The 21,502-nt window shown below is 47.9% G+C and overlaps 1 protein-coding gene across 3 annotated transcripts in view; it reads left to right on the top strand.

Moving 5' to 3' along the window:
• Positions 1-21,502, top strand: part of RELT (RELT TNF receptor) — an 88,985-nt gene that overhangs the window by 35,377 nt on the left and 32,106 nt on the right. For all 3 annotated transcript variants that reach the window (XM_079973938.1, XM_079973940.1, XM_079973939.1), the window contains exons 2-4: positions 12,226-12,308; positions 17,821-17,928; positions 21,083-21,261. In XM_079973938.1, coding sequence (XP_079830064.1) covers positions 12,264-12,308; positions 17,821-17,928; positions 21,083-21,261 — 332 coding nt within the window. In that variant the 5' untranslated portion in view covers positions 12,226-12,263. The remainder of the gene's footprint in view (positions 1-12,225; positions 12,309-17,820; positions 17,929-21,082; positions 21,262-21,502) is intronic.

Raw genomic sequence — 21,502 nt, 5'->3', positions numbered from 1 at the left:
TAATAATAATAATAATAATAATAATTTATTATTTGCACCCTGCCCATCTGGCTGGGTTTACCCAGCCACTCTCGGAGGTTTCCAACAAAGATTAAAAATGCATTAAAATGTCACACCTTAAAAACTTCCCTGAACAGGGCTGCCTTCAGATGTCTTCTAAATATCTGGTAGTAGTTTATCTCTTTGACATCTGATGGGAAGGCATTCCACAGGGCGGGTGCCACCACCAAGAAGGCCCTGTGCCTGGTTGCCTGTAGCTTTGCTTCTCGCAGTGAGGGAACCGCCAGAACTCTTTACAATAGCAAAACCCCTTATTTTGGCTGCTGATCCCTTATTTTCGAGGCTGCTGGTCCCCTATTTTCAAATCTAAGTTGATAGCTATGCCTCCCGCAGTTTGGTCAAACTCATGCTGGTAGCTTTGAGAACACTGTCCAACCATTCTCATCCTCTGTTGTCCCCTTCTCCTTGTGCCCTCCATCTTTCCCAACATCAGGGTCTTTTCCAGGGAGTCTTCTCTTCTCATGAGGTGGCCAAAGTCTTGGAGCCTCAGCTTCAGGATCTGCCCTTCCAGTGAGCACTCAGGGCTGATTTCCTTCAGAATGGATAGGCTTGCTCTTCTTGCAGTCCATGGGACTCTCAAGAGTACTCCTTTCCTAATTTTGAACCAATCAGGATATGATAGGTAAAGGTAAAGGTACCCCTGCCCGTACGGGCCAGTCTTGCTAGACTCTAGGGTTGTGCGCTCATCTCACTCTAGAGGCCGGGAGCCAGCGCTGTCCGCAGACACTTCCGGGTCACGTGGCCAGCGTGACAAGCTGCATCTGGCAAGCCAGCGCAGCACACAGAAATGCCGTTTACCTTCCCGCTGGTAAGCGGTCCCTATTTATCTAATTGCCCCCGGGGGTGCTTTCGAACTGCTAGGTTGGCAGGCGCTGGGACCGAACGACGGGAGCGCACCCTGCCGCGGGGATTCGAACCGCCGACCATACGATCGGCAAGTCCTAGGTGCTGAGGTTTTACCCACAGCGCCACCCGCGTCCCATCAGGATATGATAGGCATCTTCAAATATCTGAAGGGAGATGGAGCAAGCTTCTTTTCTCCTGCTGCTCCTGAACCAAATGGATTCAAATGGCAAGGAAGGGGAGTCTCATAACATTCAGAATAACTTTCTGACAGTAAGAGCTGTTCAACAGTAGGAATGTGGTGGCCTCTCCATCTTTGGAGGTTGGGTGGTCAGCTGATGGAGTACTTTAGCTGCATATTTCAGGGGGTTGGAGTGCATGATTTTTGGGGTCCCCCTGCCAACTCTACAATTCTGTGAACAGCTTCCCGGTGGCGGCTGACTCGCTCGACAGATTCCTGCGTTAAAGGGCACCATTCAAGCCCACTCCTGAAATACTGGCTCTGTTTGGCCACTTTCTGTCTGATCCCCTTGGCACTCGCTTGGAAGACTGGTACTTGATCCATTTTGGGCCCCGGCCAGTTTTGTTGCTGCTCGTTGTCCTTTTACTCCAGTAGCCTCTCTGGGGGTGTCCCTTTACCCCCTAACAAAGGGGCTTTGTCATGGGAGAATTCCCGGGAACAATGACGCGGCCCACTCATTCCTGTGCACACGGCTTCGCTTTCTGCATCAACGACAAAGGAGCCATCTGTGCCCTTCTCCCTCGAGGGAGCGCCGGAGGGGGGGCGGTTAGAAAGGCTACAGCTGTGCCTAGTAGGTGGAGCCAGTGTGCCATCTCCACACCGAATGTCCCAAACTGAGAGGGGTGGCTAACACCCCAGAGGACAGGATCACACTTCAAAACGACCTTGACAGATTAGAGAACTGGGCCAAAACAAACAAGATGAATTTTAACAGGGAGAAATGTAAAGTATTGCACTTGGGCAAAAAAAATGAGAGGCACAAATACAAGATGGGTGACACCTGGCTTGAGAGCAGTACATGTGAAAAGGATCTAGGAGTCTTAGTTGACCACAAACTTGACATGAGCCAACAGTGTGACGCGGCAGCTAAAAAAGCCAATGCAATTCTGGGCTGCATCAATAGGAGTATAGCATCTAGATCAAGGGAAGTAATAGTGCCACTGTATTCTGCTCTGGTCAGACCTTGCCTGGAGTACTGTGTCCAGTTCTGGGCACCACAGTTCAAGAAGGGCACTGACAAACTGGAACGTGTCCAGAGGAGGGCAACCAAAATGGTCAAAGGCCTGGAAACAATGCCTTATGAGGAACGGCTAAGGGAGCTGGGCATGTTTAGCCTGGAGGAGGTTAAGGGGTGATATGGTAGCCAGGTTCAAATATATAAAAGGATGTCACATAGAGGAGGGAGAAAGGTTGTTTTCTGCTGCTCCAGAGAAGCGGGCACGGAGCAATGGATCCAAACTACAAGAAAGAAGATTCCACCTAAACATTAGGAAGAACTTCCTGACAGTAAGAGCTGTTCGACAGTGGAATTTGCTGCCAAGGAGTGTGGTGGAGTCTCCTTCTTTGGAGGTCTTTAAGCAGAGGCTTGACAACCATATGTCAGGAGTGCTCTGATGGTGTTTCCTGCTTGGCAGGGGGTTGGACTCAATGGCCCTTGTGGTCTCTTCCAACTCTATGATTCTATGAGATGGATATTGGTTTGTGCAAACCGTCAGCGGGAAATGCACAATTTCAGCGTTTTGTACAGCACCTAGCGCAGAACGCAGGGACAGTGGTGTTCTCATCAACTGTAGGACTAAAGTCTCCCTTGATTCATCCCTCTTTCTCCTCAATTTACCCCTCCAAACGAGCCAGCAGGCCATCTTTCCCTTGGCCCCTGCACCTAGCTCTCTGGAGAAGGAATTATGGTGTTTCTGGCAGCCTTGGCCAGATGCCATTGTGACGCAGGTAAAGAATGACCTTTCCTTTCTGTAGGCTAGGACAGTTGGCAGCCTTTGCTTTTATCCTGACACCTGAATATGCTTCAGCATCCAAGCTTCGTTGGACGGAGCCTAATTAAGGACATGAGCTGTAAACTGAGCATCTACCTTTTGACTCTTGGGATTCCTTGGCAGGGCTGCTGTGCCAGGAGCTGGACTAATTTCCTTATATTTCACCTCTGCAGGGAAATGCTAGCTGCTGGTTTCAGAGTAACAAGCTCTCATGGGACAGTGTTATTTTGTGCGCCAGAGTTTCGGCTTCGAATACCGTTTGTTTGTTGATTTCATAGAATCATAGAATCATAGAGTTGGAAGAGACCACAAGGGCCATCGAGTCCAACCCCCTGCCAAGCAGGAAACACCATGAGAGCACTCCTGACATATGGTTGTCAAGCCTCTGCTTAAAGACCTCCAAAGAAGGAGACTCCACCACACTCCTTGGCAGCAAATTCCACTGTCGAACAGCTCTTACTGTCAGGAAGTTCTTCCTAATGTTTAGGTGGAATCTTCTTTCTTGTAGTTTGGAACCATTGCTCCGTGTCCGCTTCTCTGGAGCAGCAGAAAACAACCTTTCTCCCTCCTCTATGTGACATCCTTTTATATATTTGAACCTGGCTATCATATCTCCCCTTAACCTCCTCTTCTCCAGGCTAAACATGCCCAGCTCCCTTACCCGTTCCTCATAAGGCATTGTTTCCAGGCCTTTGACCATTTTGGTTGCCCTCCTCTGGACACGTTCCAGTTTGTCAGTGCCCTTCTTGAACTGTGGTGCCCAGAACTGGACACAGTACTCCAGGTGAGGTCTGACCAGAGCAGAATACAGTGGCACTATTACTTCCCTTGATCTAGATGCTATACTCTAAGATTTAAGGGACCCTGATGTTTTAACAGCAAAGCGTCATGCAGTAATGATCCTCAACAGTATCTTCATAGTCATAAATGGCTTCACCTTCCAATTTTTATTTTTAGATTTTGCTCGTTTCCCACTTTTACAACAAACATATGTAAAACTTCAACGCATCCAATATATTCTTTATAGCCACTTCCTTCCTTATCGGAGGTTCTTTCTATTTTATCTTTACTACTGCATATCCAAGTTAATTCCTTATTTATTTATTTATTTATTTTCTCTTAAGAACTTCCTTCCACATCTGGCTCAGCTGCTCATCTTACATTATTCCTGGTCCAACAGCACTGGCTACCGATTAGTTTCCAGGCCCAATTCAAAGTGCTAGTTTTGACCTATAAAGCCTTAAACGGCTCAGGACCGCAATACCTCAAGGACCGCCTCTTCCCATATGAACCTACCCGGACCCTGAGATCACCTTCTGAGGCCCTCCTTTGTGTGCCTCCTCCTTGAGAGGTCCAGAGGGTGGCAACACGAGAACAGGGCCTTCTCTGCGGTGGCTCCCCGTCTCTGGAATGATCTCCCCAGGGAAATTCACCTGGCACCTTCGTTATATACCTTTAGGTGCCAGGCAAAAACGTTCCTTTTTAAGCAGGCGTTTGGTTGATCTTATTGACATCCTATGCCTTTTTAAAATGTAGTTCTTTTGGGCTTATTGGGTTGTTGCTTTTATTTTTGATTTTATATATATATATATATATATATATATATATATATATAGTGGTTTTTGTGTTGATCATTTCTGTGAACCACCCTGAAACCTCTGCGTATAGGAGCTGTATATAAATAATAATAATAATAATAATTCATGGGGAATAAGTCTCACTTGGTACTAGCTGTGATAGAGGCTACGCTGTTTCTGAATTCTGGAATCTACAGGAGGGGAGAATGCACTTCTGTTTAGCTCCAGTGTTAGAAACACAGATATATAAGCTATTCGCCAAATAGTGCCTTAAACCTAGGTTATGGGCACTGCAATGGAAAGTCTAGGGGCCTCTCCCTCCCAAGTTTGCAAAGTCAACACGATAAAATTCGAAAAGCACAATGTTTTCCCACTTTTTTTTACTGCTAGTTGATTCCCTGGGGTTATTTCAGGTGTACTTTGTGGCCTTTTGAAAAATGGAAGCCATTAACCATTCCAAATGGGACGCGGGGGGCACTGTGGGTTAAACCACAGAGCCTAGGGCTTGCTGATCAGAAGGTCGGCGGTTCGAATCCTCACGACAGGGTGAACTCCCGTTGCTCGGTCCCTGCTTCTGCCCACCTAGCAGTTCGAAAGCACACCAGTGCAAGTAGATAAATAGGTACCGCTCCGGCGGGAAGGTAAACAGCATTTCCGTGCGCTGTTCTGGTTCGCCAGAAGCCGCTTAGTCATGCTAGCCACATGACCCGGAAGCTGTACGCCAGCTCCCTCGGCCAATAAAACGAGATGAGTGCCGCAACCCCAGAGTCGGCCACGACTGGACCTAACAGTCAGGGGTCCCTTTACCTTTTTAACCATTCCAAAAAGAAAGCATCTCAAATAAAAGGAGCAGCCTTGCTTGTGGGATTTCCCACAGACATCTGGTTGGCCACTGTGAAGAAGAAGAAGAAGAGTTTGGATTTGATATCCCGCCTTTCACTCCCCTTAAGGAGTCTCAAAGCGGCTAACATTCTCCTTTCCCTTCCTCCCCCACAACAAACACTCTGTGAGGTGAGTGGGGCTGAGAGACTTCAGAGAAGTGTGACTGGCCCAAGGTCACCCAGCAGCTGCATGTGGAGGAGCGGAGACGCGAACCCGGTTCCCCAGATTACGAGACTACCGCTCTTAACCACTACACCACACTGGCTCTCAGTGAGAACTTAATGGGCCATGGGCCTGATCCAGCAATGCTCTCCTTGCATTCTTAAGCCCAAGACATGAGCACGGCCTTGGAATGGGTGCAGAGTGGACCCCCCTGACCTTTCAAAGCAGCCCCCGTGATCTGCACGTGCCTTTACAGCATCGCCTTGAGAAAAAAACGTATTTTCTTCCCCAGCAAAACACCTCCAGATGCTTGTCTCGTGGGAGTGTGGGCTGCTTAATTAATTTCAAGGGATGTGCCTCTGATTCTTCTGGACTGACAAAAGGGATGAGGCAATTAATGCAAGATACACAGAGATGGATTAAGCTTCTTATGCAACCGCTACCCAGAAGGGGCCGTTTCCCCGGGGACGACAGGAGCTTGCCTAGGACGCGTCCCACTTCAAGGGGAATAGAATTGCTTATAGGGTCACAGAATCGTAGACAGCTGGCCGCCCAACCTCTACTTAAAAACCTCCAAGGAAGGAGTCTACATCCTCTCAAGGGAGTCTGTTCCACTGTTGAACAGCTCTTACAGCCAGAAAGGTCTTCCTGGTGATGAGTTGCAATCTCCTTTCTTGTAACTTGAAGCCCTGGGTTCGAGTCCTGCCCTCCAGAGCAGGAGAAACGAAGCTTGCTTCATCTTCCAGGGGATCTTTGAAGCTATTTCGTGACTGCTGTGATCACTGCAGTTGGTGACAGCAGCCACGAAATGAAAAGACGCCTGATTCTTGGGAGAAAAGCAATGACAAACCTGGACAGCATCTTAAAAAGCAGAGACATCACCTTGCCAACAAAGGCCCATATAGTTAAAGCCATGGTTTTCCCAGTAGTGATGTATGGAAGTGAGAGCTGGACCATAAAGAAGGCTGATCACCGAAGAATGGATGCTTTTGAATTCTGGTGCTGGAGGAGACTCTTGAGAGTCCCATGGTCTGCAAGAAGATCAAACCTCTCCATTCTGAAGGGAATCAGCCCTGAGGGCTCACTGGAAGGACAGATTGTTGGGCTGAGGCTCCATACTTTGGCCACCTCATGAGAAGAGAAGACTCCCTGGAAAAGACCCTGATGTTGGGAAAGATGGAGGGCACAAGGAGAAGGGGACGACAGAGGACGAGATGGTTGGACAGTGTTCTCGAAGCTACAAACATGAGTCTGACCAAACTGCGGGAGGCAGTGGAAGACAGGAGGGCCTGGCGTGCTCTAGTCCAGGGGGTCACGAGGAGTCAGACACGACTAAACGACTAAGTAACAACATCATAACTCCTCTCAGTATCCTCTTTTTCAAACTGCTGCCATCCAGCAGAAGCAGATTTAGGGGAGCGTGATCGGTTCGGTTGTGCTGAACGCAGAGCCTTGGGGGAGGTTGCAAATATTATTTGAGAGGCAAGCGGATGCTGGATTTTGGTGGCACACGGGGCGCTGCTGGAATTTTAGATCCCAGAGTCTGCCACTAACTCATTTCTACACAGCCTCTCACCCCCTGCTCTCTGTTCCTTGGCCAGGCAAGTGACAGACATTAGCAGAGCTCAAGACCCCATTTCAGCCAGGTGAAAAAACACTCAAGAAAGGTGCAAAAATGGCAGACTCTCCAAGTGTCTCTATTTTCCAGGGACGGCCCTGGATTTACAGAAGAGGTCCCGGTTTCTGATTTTATCTGGGAATGTCCCGCTGTTCCTTAAGATGTCCCTATACCTGAAGGAGCGTCTCCACCCTAATCGTTCAGCCCGGAAACTGAGGTCCAGCTCCAAGGGCCTTCTGGCGGTTCCCTCCCTGCGAGAAGTGAGGTTACAGGGAACTAGGCAGAGGGCCTTCTTGGTGGTGGCGCCCGCCCTGTGGAATGCCCTCCCATCAAATGTCAAGGAAATAAACAACTATCTGACTCTTTTTTAGAAGACACCTGAAGGCAGCCCTGCTTAGGGAAGTTTTTAATGTTTGATGTTTTATCATGTTTTTTATATTCTGTTGGGAGTCACCCAGAGTGGCTGGGGAAACCCAGCCAGATGGGCAGGGTAGAAATAATAGAATTATTACTACTACTACTCTGTGATCAGAGAACTGCACTGGCTGCTGGTTTTCTCCCAGGTCAAGTTAAGGGCATTACTATTTGTATCCAAATCCCTTAACAACTTGGGACCAGTTTACCTCCCACCGTTCAACTTAGTTTGGCAGCATCTATACTTTGGAACTCCCTGCCACTTGAAACCCAGCCACATGGACAGGGTATAAATAAATTATTATTATTATTATTTTATTTTCATCGGAGATATGTTGGAGGGTATGGAGTTATGCAACCCCCGAGCCAAGGAGATAAGTAGCTATGCAACTATCCAACAAGACCTCTGAAGGCAGCCCTGTTTAGGGAAGTTTTTAAATGTTCTATTATGTTTTTATATATGTTGGAAGCTGCCCAGAGTGGCTGGGACAACCCAGTCGGATGGGATGGGAATAATAATAATAATAATAGTACAGTAAAAGAAAATCCCTATTTTCATCAGAGAAATGTTGGAGGGTATGTACCTTCCCTACTCCAGACAAACCTACTTTCCATCCTCGGTACAAGCTGTAACCTCACGACTCAACACTCGAGCCGTTTGACACCATTCTTGGCAGTCCTGCTGCCTGAAGTGTGTCCAGTAGCCGGCACTTGGGACAAGCGTTCAGTCTGTATAACAGCCAAGCCGGACCCAGCTCCCGACCTCGGCTCCTGGCCCTGTTCCCAGACTGCAACTCCAGGCGGTGCCAGGGCCTCCTGGCATCCCGAGCCTTCTCTGGGTGAGCTCAAAGTGTGCCAGATGTGAAGGGGAAGGATGTTCCTCCGGCGGAGCCAATCAATCAAATTAAATGAATGCACGGTCATTTCATTTTGGGCTCCTTTCGGCCCAATTAGCCTCCCGTGGATCATTCTTCACAGCCGCTGGGTTGGCCGAGGTCGCTTTTAATGGCGCAAAGTTCTTTTCAGATGCGGCGCCGGCGGACGGTTTCCGAGAGCTTCGTGTGCAATTATTTTGGAGGTGACTTTAGGGAGTTTGGCTGTCTTGAGGAGCCTGGAGAGCCTGCCAGTGGCGCTATAATGGGAACTCACTGTTCCCCAGAGAGGATCCGTCAACCTTTTGAGATTTGCTAAGTCCTACTTTCAGCCTGCAGGGACGCAGGTGGCGCTGTGGGACGCAGGTGGCGCTGTGGGTTAAAGCCTCAGCGCCTAGGACTTGCCGATCGAAAGGTCGGCGGTTCGAATCCCTGCGGCGGGGTGCGCTCCCGCTGCTCGGTCCCAGCGCCTGCCAACCTAGCAGTTCGAAAGCACCTCCGGGTGCAAGTAGATAAATAGGGACCGCTTACCAGCGGGAAGGTAAATGGCGTTTCCGTGTGCGGCTCTGGCTCGCCAGAGCAGCGATGTCACGCTGGCCACGTGACCCGGAAGTGTCTCCGGACAGCGCTGGCCCCTGGCCTCTTAAGTGAGATGGGCGCACAACCCCAGAGTCTGTCAAGACTGGCCCGTACGGGCAGGGGTACCTTTACCTTTACCTTTACTTTCAGCCTTGCTTTTAGAAACTTGGATATATGTTTTTTGCCAGCTTGGCGCCCTTTGGACGTTCACACCAGCCATTCTGCGCATTTGCACCAGGAAAAAGCTGCCTTCTGTGATTCGTGGAGAAAGTGCAAATTAAGCATGTTTGCATGCGTTTGCTTAAGCAGAATTTTCTGCTACTCTGTAGGGGAAAGCAGAGAACTGCAAAGCACCGAACCCATACCAGCGAAATCAAATGCAAACCTAATCCGTCCAATTTTCCCCAGGGCATTGAAGCTCATTTCTGCAGCCTTGAGGATGATAGGAATGGTCTCCCTCGGCTGGTTGTAGACTCTCCGTCCTTGGAGGTTTTTAAGCAGAGGGTTGGATGGCCATTGGTCACTGATTCTTTAGCTGAGATTGCAGGGGGTTGGACTAGATGACCACCGGGGTCCCTTCCAACTCTGATTCTATGATTTTCCTCCCTCGCTCATAAATCTCACTGGGGTCATCCAACAAGCATAAATGTTGGAAGATTCAGGAAAAACTGGTTCATGCAGCACAGGGTAGAATTTGGGGATTTGGTCCTCAAAATGCGATGGTGGTCCTGAAAGACCGGCATTGGCTCCCAGTACGTTTCTGAGCACAATTCAAAGTGTGGGTGCGGACCTTGAAAGCCCTAAACGGCTTCGGTCCAGTAGACCTGAAGGAGTGTCTCCACCCCAATCGTTCAGCCCAGACACTGAGGTCCAGCTCCGAGGGCCTTCTCGGTGGTTGCGCTCACCCTGTGGAATGCCCTCCCATCAGATGACCTAAACGACCTTGGCCCAGTATACCTAAAGGAGCGTCTCCACCCTCGTCGTTCAGCCCAGACACGGGGGTCCCGCTCCGAGGGCCTTCTGGCGGTTCCTTCACTGCGAAAAGTGAGGTTACAGGGAACCAGGCAGAGAGCCTTCTTGGTAGTGGCGCCCGCCCTGTGGAACGCCCTCCCTTCAGACGTCAGGGAAATAAACAACTACAGTGGTGCCTCGCAAGACGAAATTAATCCGTTCCGTGAGGCTCTTCGTCTAGCGGTTTTTTCGTCTTGCGAAGCAAGCCCATTGACAGCTTAGCGGATTAGCGCTATTAGCGGTTTAGCAGCTTTTAGCGATCAGCTGTTAAGCGGCTTATCAGCGGATCAGCTGATAAGCGGCTTAGGGCTTAGGAAAGGGGGGGGAGGGGGGGAAAACCGCAGGAACTCGCAAGACATTTTCGTCTTGCGAAGCAAGCCCATAGGGAAATTCGTTTTGCGAAGCGCCTCCAAAACGGAAAACCCTTTCGTCTAGCGTGTTTTCCGTCTTGCGAGGCGTTCGTCTTGCGGGGCACCACTGTACAGTGGTACCTCAGATTGAGAATTTAATTCGTTCTGGAGGTCCATTCTTAAGCTGAAACTGTTCTTAACCTGAAGCACCACTTTAGCTAATGGGGCCTCCCGTTGCCGCTGCGTGATTTCTGTTCTCATCCTGAAGCAAAGTTCTTAACCCAAGGTACTATGTCTGGGTTAGCGGAGTCTGTAACCTGAAGCGTCTGTAATATGAAGCGTATGTAACCCGAGGTACCACTGTATCTGACTTTTAGAAGACATCTGAAGGCAGCCCTGTTTAGGGAAGTTTTTAATGGTTGAAGTTTTATCGTGTTTTTAATATTCTGTTGGGAGCCACCCAGAGCGGCTGGGGAAACCCAGACAGATGGGCAGGGTATACATAATAAAATTATTATTATTATTATTATTATTATTATTCGGGTCACCAGCTTGGATGGCTTTATAAAAGGATTGGGTCCAGTGTGGGGACCCTTTGGTTCTCCAGATGCTGCTGAACTGCAACTCCCAGCAGCCCCAGCAAGCATGGCCAATGGCCAGGGGCGATGGAGATTGCATTTCAGCCACATTTGGGGAAAACAAGGTCCTACACACCTGGCTTGGACAAAGGCTGCTTCCAGAGACCCCATCTATGGAGCACTCAATTTGCTTGCACAGAGATTAGATGATGTTTGCAGAGAGGTTAGATGATATGACAACAAAAGCGTTAATCCTGTGCTTTCCGGTGCAGTTCTCTGTTACTTTCCTGATCTAAAAAAATGTCTGACCTTTTTTGGGGGGAATGCAAGCCCTCTCCCAAGAACCATTGCACAACTTGAATGTGCAACTTGACAAATCCCACTTGAAAGCAGCAGCAGTCCGGAAGCCTCGTTGAGGATTGGGCTACGACGGCCTTGCAGTACCTCCCAATATTGCAGGCAGTATTCCTTTGAATACTGGGGTGCGGGTGGCGCTGTGGGTTAAACCACAGAGCCTAGGACTTGCCGATCAGAAGGTTGGCGGTTTGAATCCCCGCGACGGGGTGAGCTCCCGTTGCTCAGTCCCAGCTCCTCCCCACCGAGCAGTTCGAAAGCACGTCAAAGTGCAAGTAGATAAATAGGTAAACAGGAAGGTAAACAGCGTTTCCGGCAGGAAGGTAAACAGCGTTTCCGTGTGCTGCTCTGGTTCGCCAGAAGCGGCTTAGTCATGCTGGCCACACGACCCGGAAGCTGTACGCCGGCTCCCTCGGCCAATAAAGCGAGATGAGCGCTGCAATCCCAGAGTCAGCCATGACTGATCACAGGCTACCCCGTAGACATCTGGTTAACCCCTGTGAGAAACAGGATGTTGGACCCGTTGGGGTTTTTCGGTCTGATCCTTCACAGCTCTTCTCTTGCAATCGGCATTTTGGCAGAGAAGCTTTCCTTCAGAACTGGAAGGCTCTGAGGCATTGAATGACTTCAAAAGCACCTGAACCCACATAAATAAACCGAAGAGGGGAAGCATTTTTGACTCCCACTGCTGGAGGAAGCCCGTACATTTCCCGTTTCCTTCTCTTTAGTTTAAATCACAGCTGATAAGTTTCCTGTGCAATTGACTGTAATTTGCAGGGGTAAACAGAGCTGTATGGTGGATGGAGGTAAACACAGTTCATTCAAGGGAGCTGGGACCACAGCCTGTTCGGAGGAGAGTATAAAAGGCTGGGCCTCCGTCAGTAAACTCTCTGTTCTCTGCCCCCCTGACAGCTTCGTTTTGTGGCTGCTTTGAAACTGAACCCCTCAAGATGAAGAGGACCCTGGATTTCTTTTCAGCCCTCAGCCTCCTGATGGTAAGTGTGATTTTTCTGCATGACTTGACCTGTTGCCTCTCGCGCCGTGTGGGAAAAGTGGTCCCAACAGTGTTTCCACCGGGAATCTCAGCCTCCACTGCTTTGCAAATATTTCCCTTTCTTATGCACATACCCAGATCGGTAGTAAACCTGAGGATGTGATGGTCTATTGGCAGAGGGAGGAGGGAATCAAAGATTCCCTGCCTGTGGATAAAATCCACATCAGCCAAGCAAGGCATCCTACTGGCTCTTTACTGTTGAAAGACCTACATTGGCTCCCAGTACGTTTCCGAGCACAATTCAAAGTGTTAGTGTTGACCTTTAAAGCCCGAAATGGCCTCAAAGGCCCAGTAGACCTGAAGGAGCGTCTCCACCCCCATCGTTCAGCCCGGACACAGAGGTCCAGCTCCGAGGGCCTTCTGGCGGTTCCCTCCCTGCGAGAAGCCAAGTTACAGGGAACCAGGCAGAGGGCCTTCTCGGTGGTGGCACCCGCCCTGTGGAACGCCCTCCCACCAGATGTCAAAGAGAAAAACAACTATCTGACTTTTAGAAGACATCTGAAGGCAACCCTGTTTAGGGAAGCTTTTAATGTTTGATGCATTACTTTATTTTAATATTTTGTTGGAAGCCGCTCAGAGTGGCTGGGGAAGCCCAGCCAGATGGGTGGGGTATAATATATTATTATTATTATTATTATTAATTAATCAAGGACAGTCTGGATTAGTTGCAGTTTCCGGGTCACCTTCAAAGGTAGCCTCACACAGAGCGCATTGCAGTAGTCCAAGCGAGAGATAACTAGAGCATGCACCACTCTGGCGAGACATTCTGCGGGCAGGGAGGGTCTCAGTCTGCGTTCCAGATGGAACTTATGGCACCTCCATGGACAGCTGTGAGTCCAAAATGATGGTCTTAAAGGCCCCCGCATTCTGCAGATATTCAGACAATCTTGGCCACCTCCCTTCTCCTGATAGCTGAGTTTCTCAGAGCTCTTAGAGGCCTGCCTGCGCTGGCAAGAACTGACTCACCGCCAGTTTAAGATGACAGAGCAGCCCCCTGGCATAATGAGTGCCCAGGCAGCATTTTAGAACATGTGGCAATGTGGGTTGCAGTTCAGACCTGCCCATTGTGGTTTTGTTTCCTTCCCTTGGAAAACTTCCCCTTGTTGGCTGGGATCCCGTACACAGCCTGCCTGCCCCCCCGCCCCCCGCCTCAGTCAGGAGTCTATTTTGGGAAAGAGGCGAGAGCAAAGCCCAGCTGGCCAATCCCAAGTGGGGTTTAAGTGCAAAGACGTTGATGGCTTCAAAGAGACTCGTCTGTTGGGTCTTCCTGGGTTCCCTCAAGGTTGCCATCTGGACCTGTCATGCCCAAACTGTCTGCCAAAGAACATTTACGGGTCAGGAAGGAACTGCTGGTGCTACAATAAATCTTCCAAATATTAATCATGAGAAGCTCCTGGAAGGACAAAGTGTTTGTCTACAGAGGGGGCTCCAACTCAATGCATTTCTTGACCTCGACTCTTTCCTTAGGACAGGTAATGGTCCCCTTCTCTGTCTTGGGTATGAGTGGTGGAGCATTTAATCACCCCTGAAGCAGAGATGCAGCTGGAGTTTGTGCTGTGCCAGAGGAGGGTGGCTAATGCCTCTCTGTATGAGTCACTGCTCTGTATATTGGAAGAAGCAAAGATCAACAGTGTCGAAGCAATGATTCTTCAACATCAACTTCGCTGGACTGGTCATGTTGTGCGGATGCCTGGTTATTGTCTTCCAAAGCAACTACGCTATTCCGAACTTAAAAATGGAAAGCGTAATGCTGGTGGTCAACAAAAGAGGTTTAAAGACTCTCTCAAAAAATGCAGTATAAACACCGACAACTGGGAAACACTGGCCTGCGAGCGCTCCAGTTGGAGAACAGCTTTTACCAAAGGTATCATCCTATCCCCCTATCTGGAAAGGAGGCTAGCACAGAGCAGCGACTCATACTTCTTCTTCTTTGGCGATTCCTTGTGGCCGAGTAAAATTGTCTTCCATGAACACGGTTTTAGCAGTGAGTCCATAAGTGACTGTGGAGGCCAATTCTGGATCCACACGTCCTTCCACAGTGGGGACATAGGTTTCTGGGCGGGAGTTGACCATGGTGGAGGTTTGCCAAGCGTGCCTTCCTCTTAGCACGTTTCTCCCTTTCGTCCTGAGCCCGAGCGTCTTCAAAGCTGGAGTTGTAGAGTTAAAGGGACCCAAGGGTCATCTAGCCCAACCCCATGCAAGGCAACCCCCGATTGCCACCTTCTCCTCCTCCTCCAAATACTTCAGAGGTTGCGTCCACGAAACCTGGAAAAGTCAGCTGAATGGGTGTCTGTCTTTTGTGCCACCGCTGCATTTCTGAGTCTTGTTTTTGTTTCGTGGTGTTGTGTTTTTTTTACTGAGTCAGAGGGATAAAAAGTTTACTTTCGTGATCTGCGAAGCTGCAATTTGTGGAGATCATTGATGATGCTCCAGTTCCCAAACTCATGCTTGCTATGGTCCTTGGCCGTGGGCCAAGAAAATCACTTGTGGTTCCCAGAAACTATTATTTGGAGCCTTACGGCACCCAACAGTGATGGTAGCAGCCATTGATAGCCTTAGTAGTAATTCATCTACTTATATACTTCTTACTTTGCCTCCTGTTCTGGAGGGTAGGACTCGAACCCATGGCTTTGAGTGTTACAAGAAAGGAGATTCCGACTAAACATCAGGAAAAAGTTCCTGAGAGTAAGAGCTGTTCGACAGTGGAACAGTCTCCTTTGGGCAGTGATGGACTCTCCTTCCTTGGAGGAGTGTAAAACCAAGTTTAGAAATGTACCCGACATAATGCACATTAAAACAATTCTGCCCATACGTTGAAAGTCTCAGTCATTAAACTGTGCAGTGGAGACGAGTCATTAGAAGAGGATAAGAATTAAAAACAGCAGTGAAAACAGCTAGCTCAGGAAGTTCAGGTCAGAAGATCAGGGGACCGCTTGCCTTAAACAGATGCATCTTTAAGAGTCGGCGGAATGCCAGTGCAGATGGCGCATCTCATATTCCAGCAGAGACAGCATTATCCTCCCTGAATTGGTCTAATCCCTGCGAACAAATTCCATAGTTTCACTGTACTCAGTGTGGAGAGATCCTTTCTCGAGCAAGCAGTTCGTACAAAGTCTCCCTGAGCTCATTCTTTATTTCCCAGCATGCTGTGGTTTTTCTTTCGCTGCGGTTTGCTTTATGGGCTGGTTTTGTTTTTAATTATGTTGTAATTTTATATTTTTATTGCAACCGAAGGTTCTGGCATCGGTTATCTGGCTCTGTAGCATCTGCTCCCAATTCTTCCTTTTTGTAAGTTTCCCTGCCTTGAACTTTCCCCGTGCCTCTCGTCAAATGAAAGATGGGGGCAGTGGCCCTCGGGTACCATGCGGGACACGGCTGGCGCTGTGGGTTAAACCACAGACCCTAGGACTTGCCGATCAGAAGGTCGGCAGTTCGAATCCCTGCGATGGGGTGAGCTCCCGTTGCTCGGTCCCTGCTCCTGCCCACCTAGCAGTTCAAAAGCACGCCAAAAAGTGCAAGTAGATAAATAGGTAAGGTAAACGGCGTTTCTGTGCGCTGCTCTAGTTTGCCAGAAGCAGCTTAGTCATGCCAGCCACATGACCTGGAAGTTGTACGCCGGCTCCCTCGGCCAATAAAGCGAGATGAGCGCCGCAACCCCAGAGTCGGCCACGACTGGACCTAATGGTCAGGGGTCCCTTTACCTTTACCATGCGGGACACAGTCCTGGTTACAGTGTGGACAAAAAACTACCAGTCTGGATGTGTATGGAATTGGGGACTTGGGAGAGCAGGCGTCTAGTCCATCATTTCAGGAAGCAAATTCCAGCTTTGCAAGGGAAAGAATAATCCCAGTCATTTGGCATCACCTGCAGGAACTTTCTTCCATCTGCTTGCAGCAAAGACTTATAAAAACACACAACCACAGCAGTTGTCGACTTCTGGCGACTTCACTGCATGCAAGACAGACTCTGGAGCTTCTCAATCTTTGAGGGGGTCATGGTGTGCCTTTTAGGAGTTGTTCAACTGTAAAACGGGCTCCCTCGGGAGGCAGTGAATTCTCTCTCTCAACACCATCAGAATGGCTTCCATTTCATGATACATTTTTTTTTGTGTGTGTGTATTATTTTTATTAAATTTTCTGTTTTACACTTTAGAACGTTCATTTAAACAACCTCAAAATGTCAATGACTTCCCTTCTTCTCTTTCCATGGTTCATTTTGCATATCATAAATCCCTGCATATTTTACACAAACTAAACCATTCAGTAGAGACATCACCTTGCCAACAAAGGTCCATATAGTTAAAGCTCTGGTTTTCCCAGTAGTGATGTATGGAAGTGAGAGCTGGACCCTAAAGAAGGCTGATCGCCGAAGAATTGATTCTTTTGAATTATGGTGCTGGAGGAGACTCTTGAGAGTCCCATGGACTGCAAGAAGATCAAACCCATCCATTCTTATGGAAATCAGCCCTGAGTGCTCACTGGAAGGACAGATCCTGAAGCTGAGGCTCCAATACTTTGTCCACCTCCTGAGAAGAGAAGACTCCCTGGAAAAGACCCTGATGTTGGGAAAGATGGAGGGCACAAGGAGAAGGGGACGACGGAGGACGAGATGGTTGGACAGTGTTCTCGAAGCTACCAGCATGAGTTTGACCAAACTGCAGGAGGCAGTGGAAGACAGGAGTGCCTGGCGTGCTCTGGTCCAGGGGGTCACGAAGAGTCGGACACGGCTAAACAACAACAACAACAAACCATTCAGTATTCCATTACTGCATCCACCAAAACTTATTTACCGTATTTTTCGCTCTGTAAGACAGACTTTCCCCCTCCTAAAAAGTAAGGGGAAATGTTGTGTGCGTCTTATGGAGCGAATGCAGGCTGCGCAGCTATCGCTGAAGCCAGAAGAGCAAGAGAGATCGGTACACACCTATTCCTCTTGCTCTTCTGGCTTCAGGGATGGCCACACAAAGCCTCTTGAGCGCAGCACGAGCGCTCCTGCCTCTTCGCCCAAGATGCTGTGCATTGCTTTCTTGTTTTCCTTCTCTAAAAACTAGGTGCGTCTTATAGTCAGGTGCATCTTCTAGAGTGAAAAATACGGTGCGCTGTTGAATTTATCTTAATGCTGCCCACATTTTCAGGTGTACACAATTTCCCCCCATATATTCAATAAACGTTTTCCAATCTTCTCTAAATGCATGTTCTTCTTGTTCTCTTATTCTATATGTTAAGTTCAGGTTACCAGATGTCCCCGGTTCCCGGGGACAGTCCCTGGATTTGCAAATCTGTCCCCAGACAAATTCCGTCCCCGGAATTTGCAAATCTGTTCCTGGGAAACGTGGCAGCGGCAGCCTCAGCAGCCTGGAGACAGCCTGGTAGCGCAGTTGGCTCTGGCTAGCTTCAGGAGCTGAACACTGCGGACATCAGAGTGCCAAATTCTCTCTCTTTTCCTTTTTTAGGCCTTCTTCTGGCATCAGGCACAAGCATGCGGCAGTCAAGAGTACTGGAGTTCCAAAGGCTACTGTCTCCCTTGCGAAGGGTGTCCTCCGGGAGAGGAGCCAGACAGGGTAAGCAAACTTACCTGAGATGTATGCGAATGCCTGGCCTCTTCAGCCCAGCTGCATCAGTGCTAAACGGGTGCTTTCGTTTTCATTCATCCATTTAAAATCAAAGTTTCTAGTCCCTATGGATCTGAATCTACTCTTGGAGATACTTGATGCTGCTCTTGTGGGGAGGGGGGAAACCTTGTGGCAAAGCCTACTGGCATTTCCAAAACCAAAGGGGTTGCTGAATTATATTTCCACTAAATTATGCAATTATTTGCGTCATTTCTGCAGGCAGCACAGTTCAGCACCGAATCAGCACCGAATCAGCAACAACATTTATTAATGCCAAGGGCTTTCATTCACAAACATGCCGCTGCCTCAACATGCATTCACATTAATAATAATAATAATAATAATAATAATAATAATAATAATAATAAAAGCATTGCCGGGTTCATTGAGGGAAATGGCTTGATTTAAAAAATGTTCCTCTTTTGGTTTTGCAGAATGAGAAACTGTAGTATTCTAGCATTCTTGTCAATTTATGCTTTCACCTAACCACGGGCAATTAGATGTGTCTGACAAAGCTACAGCCTGAGGGTTTTACACTCGCAATTTTTAGTTTTCTTTTATATGTTGCAGCATGCATGTAGTTCTCAGAACTGGAGCTCCTCAAAGCTGAAAAGGCCTTTCTGGGGCGAAGCATGCTGGGCCACATTTTTGTGACTGTTCTTTTTAAGTGTTTGCTTCCAAATTGGCGTCGCATTAGCACTGTTTTCTCCTAACTCCAGGCAGCTGTGTTCTGTAAACAAGACAGCCATTGAGCAATGCGCCTTTCTATAAACAGGGCCTACTATTTTTCCGCTTATTTTTCTTCCCGATGGTTGCAGTCCCTTTAGAGCAGGGTAGATTTGATTTAAATCAAATCGATTTAAATCACTAGTCAGTAAGACTGGATTTAAATCATTTTTTTTACAGAAAGACTCATTCTTGTTGGTATAATCTTAATATTTACAACCAGAGGAAGGTTTCATTTTTGGAATAATACACTTTCAGAGTAGTTTTTACAGTTATATCAAAAATTACTGGTTTGGTTATACTATTAGAAATACATTGACATGTAATTATGGAATTATTGTGAGGTTTAATAAGTTAACTGTTTATATTTGGGCAACTTTTCTGCTGTACTTTATCAGAAGGAGAAAAATAATGATTTCCTTAATAACAATTTAAACAATTTATTTAACTAAAACAATAACATTATAGCATATGTATCCATGTTTGTTAACTGATGTGGTTAAACGTGTTTAAAAAACAAAACTTAGACTGAGTTTTAGCACACATGAAAAACTTAAAACAAATCCTTATTTCCTGATGAATAGCCTCTGGACTATAATGTAACTTAAAGAGAAAACTATCTTTAGCAAGATTTTTCCTCCAAAAGTATTTTATTTTAAAAATCTGATTTATTTTTTTAAAAATCTGATTAAAATTTTAAAAATCCAATTATTTGAATTTATTTATTTATTTAATCATTGATTTTTTATCCACCCTGCTTTAGAGTCTAGACCTTTAGATTATACAGAGCTGATGCTCAACAGCTTCTTCTCTCTCTTTTGCCACAATCTGATTTCCTGCTTCTCCGTCTCAAATCCCATTTCCCACTACGAAGGCCAGTAGCAAAAAAAAAAAAAGAGCATATCCAACTTCAGCAGGGAGGAATCTTGTGCATTTCATTCACTGTTTGCAACGTTCAAGCCCAGAATCCAGCCTTTTAATAGGGAACCCTCTCGCCCGCCTCGCGAGTGTTGGGATTTTCGTGAAGATTCCGCCACAACCCAGCGGTGGACGTCAGTCCAACAGCTGGAAGGGAAGTGAGCTACAGTGGTGCCCCGCAGGACGAACGCCTCGCAAGACGGAAAACCCGCTAGACGAAAGGGTTTTCCGTTCTGGAGGTGCTTCGCAAAACGAATTTCCTATGGGCTTGCTTCGCAAGACGAAAATGTCTTGCGAGTTCCTGCAGTTTTTTCCCCCTCCCCCCCCTTTTTCTAAGTTGCTAAGCCGCTTATCAGCTGATCCGCTAAGCCCCTTAACAGCTGATCCGCTAAGCCGCTTAACAGCTGATCCGCTAAGCCGCTTATCAGCTGATCCGCTAAGCCGCTAATAGCGCTAATCCGCTAAGCCGCTAATGGGCTTGCTTCACAAGACGAAAAAACCGCAAGACGAAGAGACTCGCGGAACGGATTCTTTTCGTCTTGCGAGGCACCACTGTATAAGGAACTACACACATCCCTGCCTGGTTGAGCATCTTAATCTTTAAAGCCCCATGCGGCCTAGGACCCACGTACCTACGGAACCGCCTCTCCTGGTATGCCCCGCGGAGGACCTTAAGGTCCACAAATGACAACACTTTGGAGGTCCCAAGTCGCAAGGTGGTTAGATTGGTCTCAGCTAGAGCCAGGGCCTTTTCAGTACTGGCCCCAACTTGGTGGAACGCTCTGTCACAAGAGACCAGGGCCCTGCGGGACTTGACATCTTTCTGCAGGGCCTGCAAGACGGAGCTGTTCCACCTGGCCTTTGGTTTGGACTGTCTGACCCTTATGTTTCCTTCCCCTTATGGTTTTGATCTATGGGCTACTATTAAAATGAGGCTGCATTTTAAATTGTATTTTAACCTGTATTTTAAATTGTCCCCCCCCCCCATTATGTTTTTATTGTGATTTTATTGGTGTTAGCTGCCCTGAGCCCAGTCTTGGCTGGGGAGGGCAGGGTATAAATAAAATTTATTATTATTATTATTTTATTCTATCAGAATGGATCAGAAACTAGCCGAGCTATCTGGCCCCCCTCCCCAAATCTAGTATGTATCTCACCTTACTTTTCAGCCAGACCAAACTTGTAAAGGGAGCACAACTTTATTATTATTATTATTATTATTATTATTATTATTACTATTATATTTGCAACGTTCAAGCCCAGAATCCAGCCTTTTAATAGGGAACCCTCTCGCCCATCTCACGAGTGTTGGGATTTTCGTGAAGACTCCGCCACTTCCCAGCCACGGACTTCAGTCCAACAGCTGGAAGGGAAGTGAGGTATAAGGAACTACACACATCCCTGCCTGGTTGAGCTTGTGGCATCTTAACTCTGCTTTTTCTTTGATTTCCCACCCTAGACATGTGGCTATGGGAAAGGACTGGGGATGATTTGCAAGGCTTGCTCGACGGGAACCTTCTCTCCCAGCTACGGGCTAGAATTCTGCTTGCTGCATACCCACTGCGAAGCCAAGAGGAGGGTCCATGCCAGCCCTGGAACAGCCACGGCGGACACCTTGTGCGGGGACTGCATGCCCGGGTAATGCCACTTATTGCTTTACCATCTGTTCTCTTGCAGGGCAGACACACCTGCGCCAAACCCTCCCGCGCTGCGTTGCAGCTCTCTGGCAAACACGGAGCCTTGTACGAGAATCAATTGGCAACATACCGGCATGTCGGAATATAAAGTTTTGCACAAATGTGAAATTGTGGCAGGATTTGGATTTGAACTTACTGCATTTTTTGCTCCATAAGACGCACTTTTTTCTTCCTGAAAAGTA

The sequence above is a fragment of the Podarcis cretensis genome, assembly GCF_951804945.1.
Source record: "Podarcis cretensis genome assembly, chromosome: 4".
NCBI lineage: Eukaryota > Metazoa > Chordata > Lepidosauria > Squamata > Lacertidae > Podarcis > Podarcis cretensis.
This window is presented reverse-complemented; position numbering and strand designations above follow the sequence as displayed.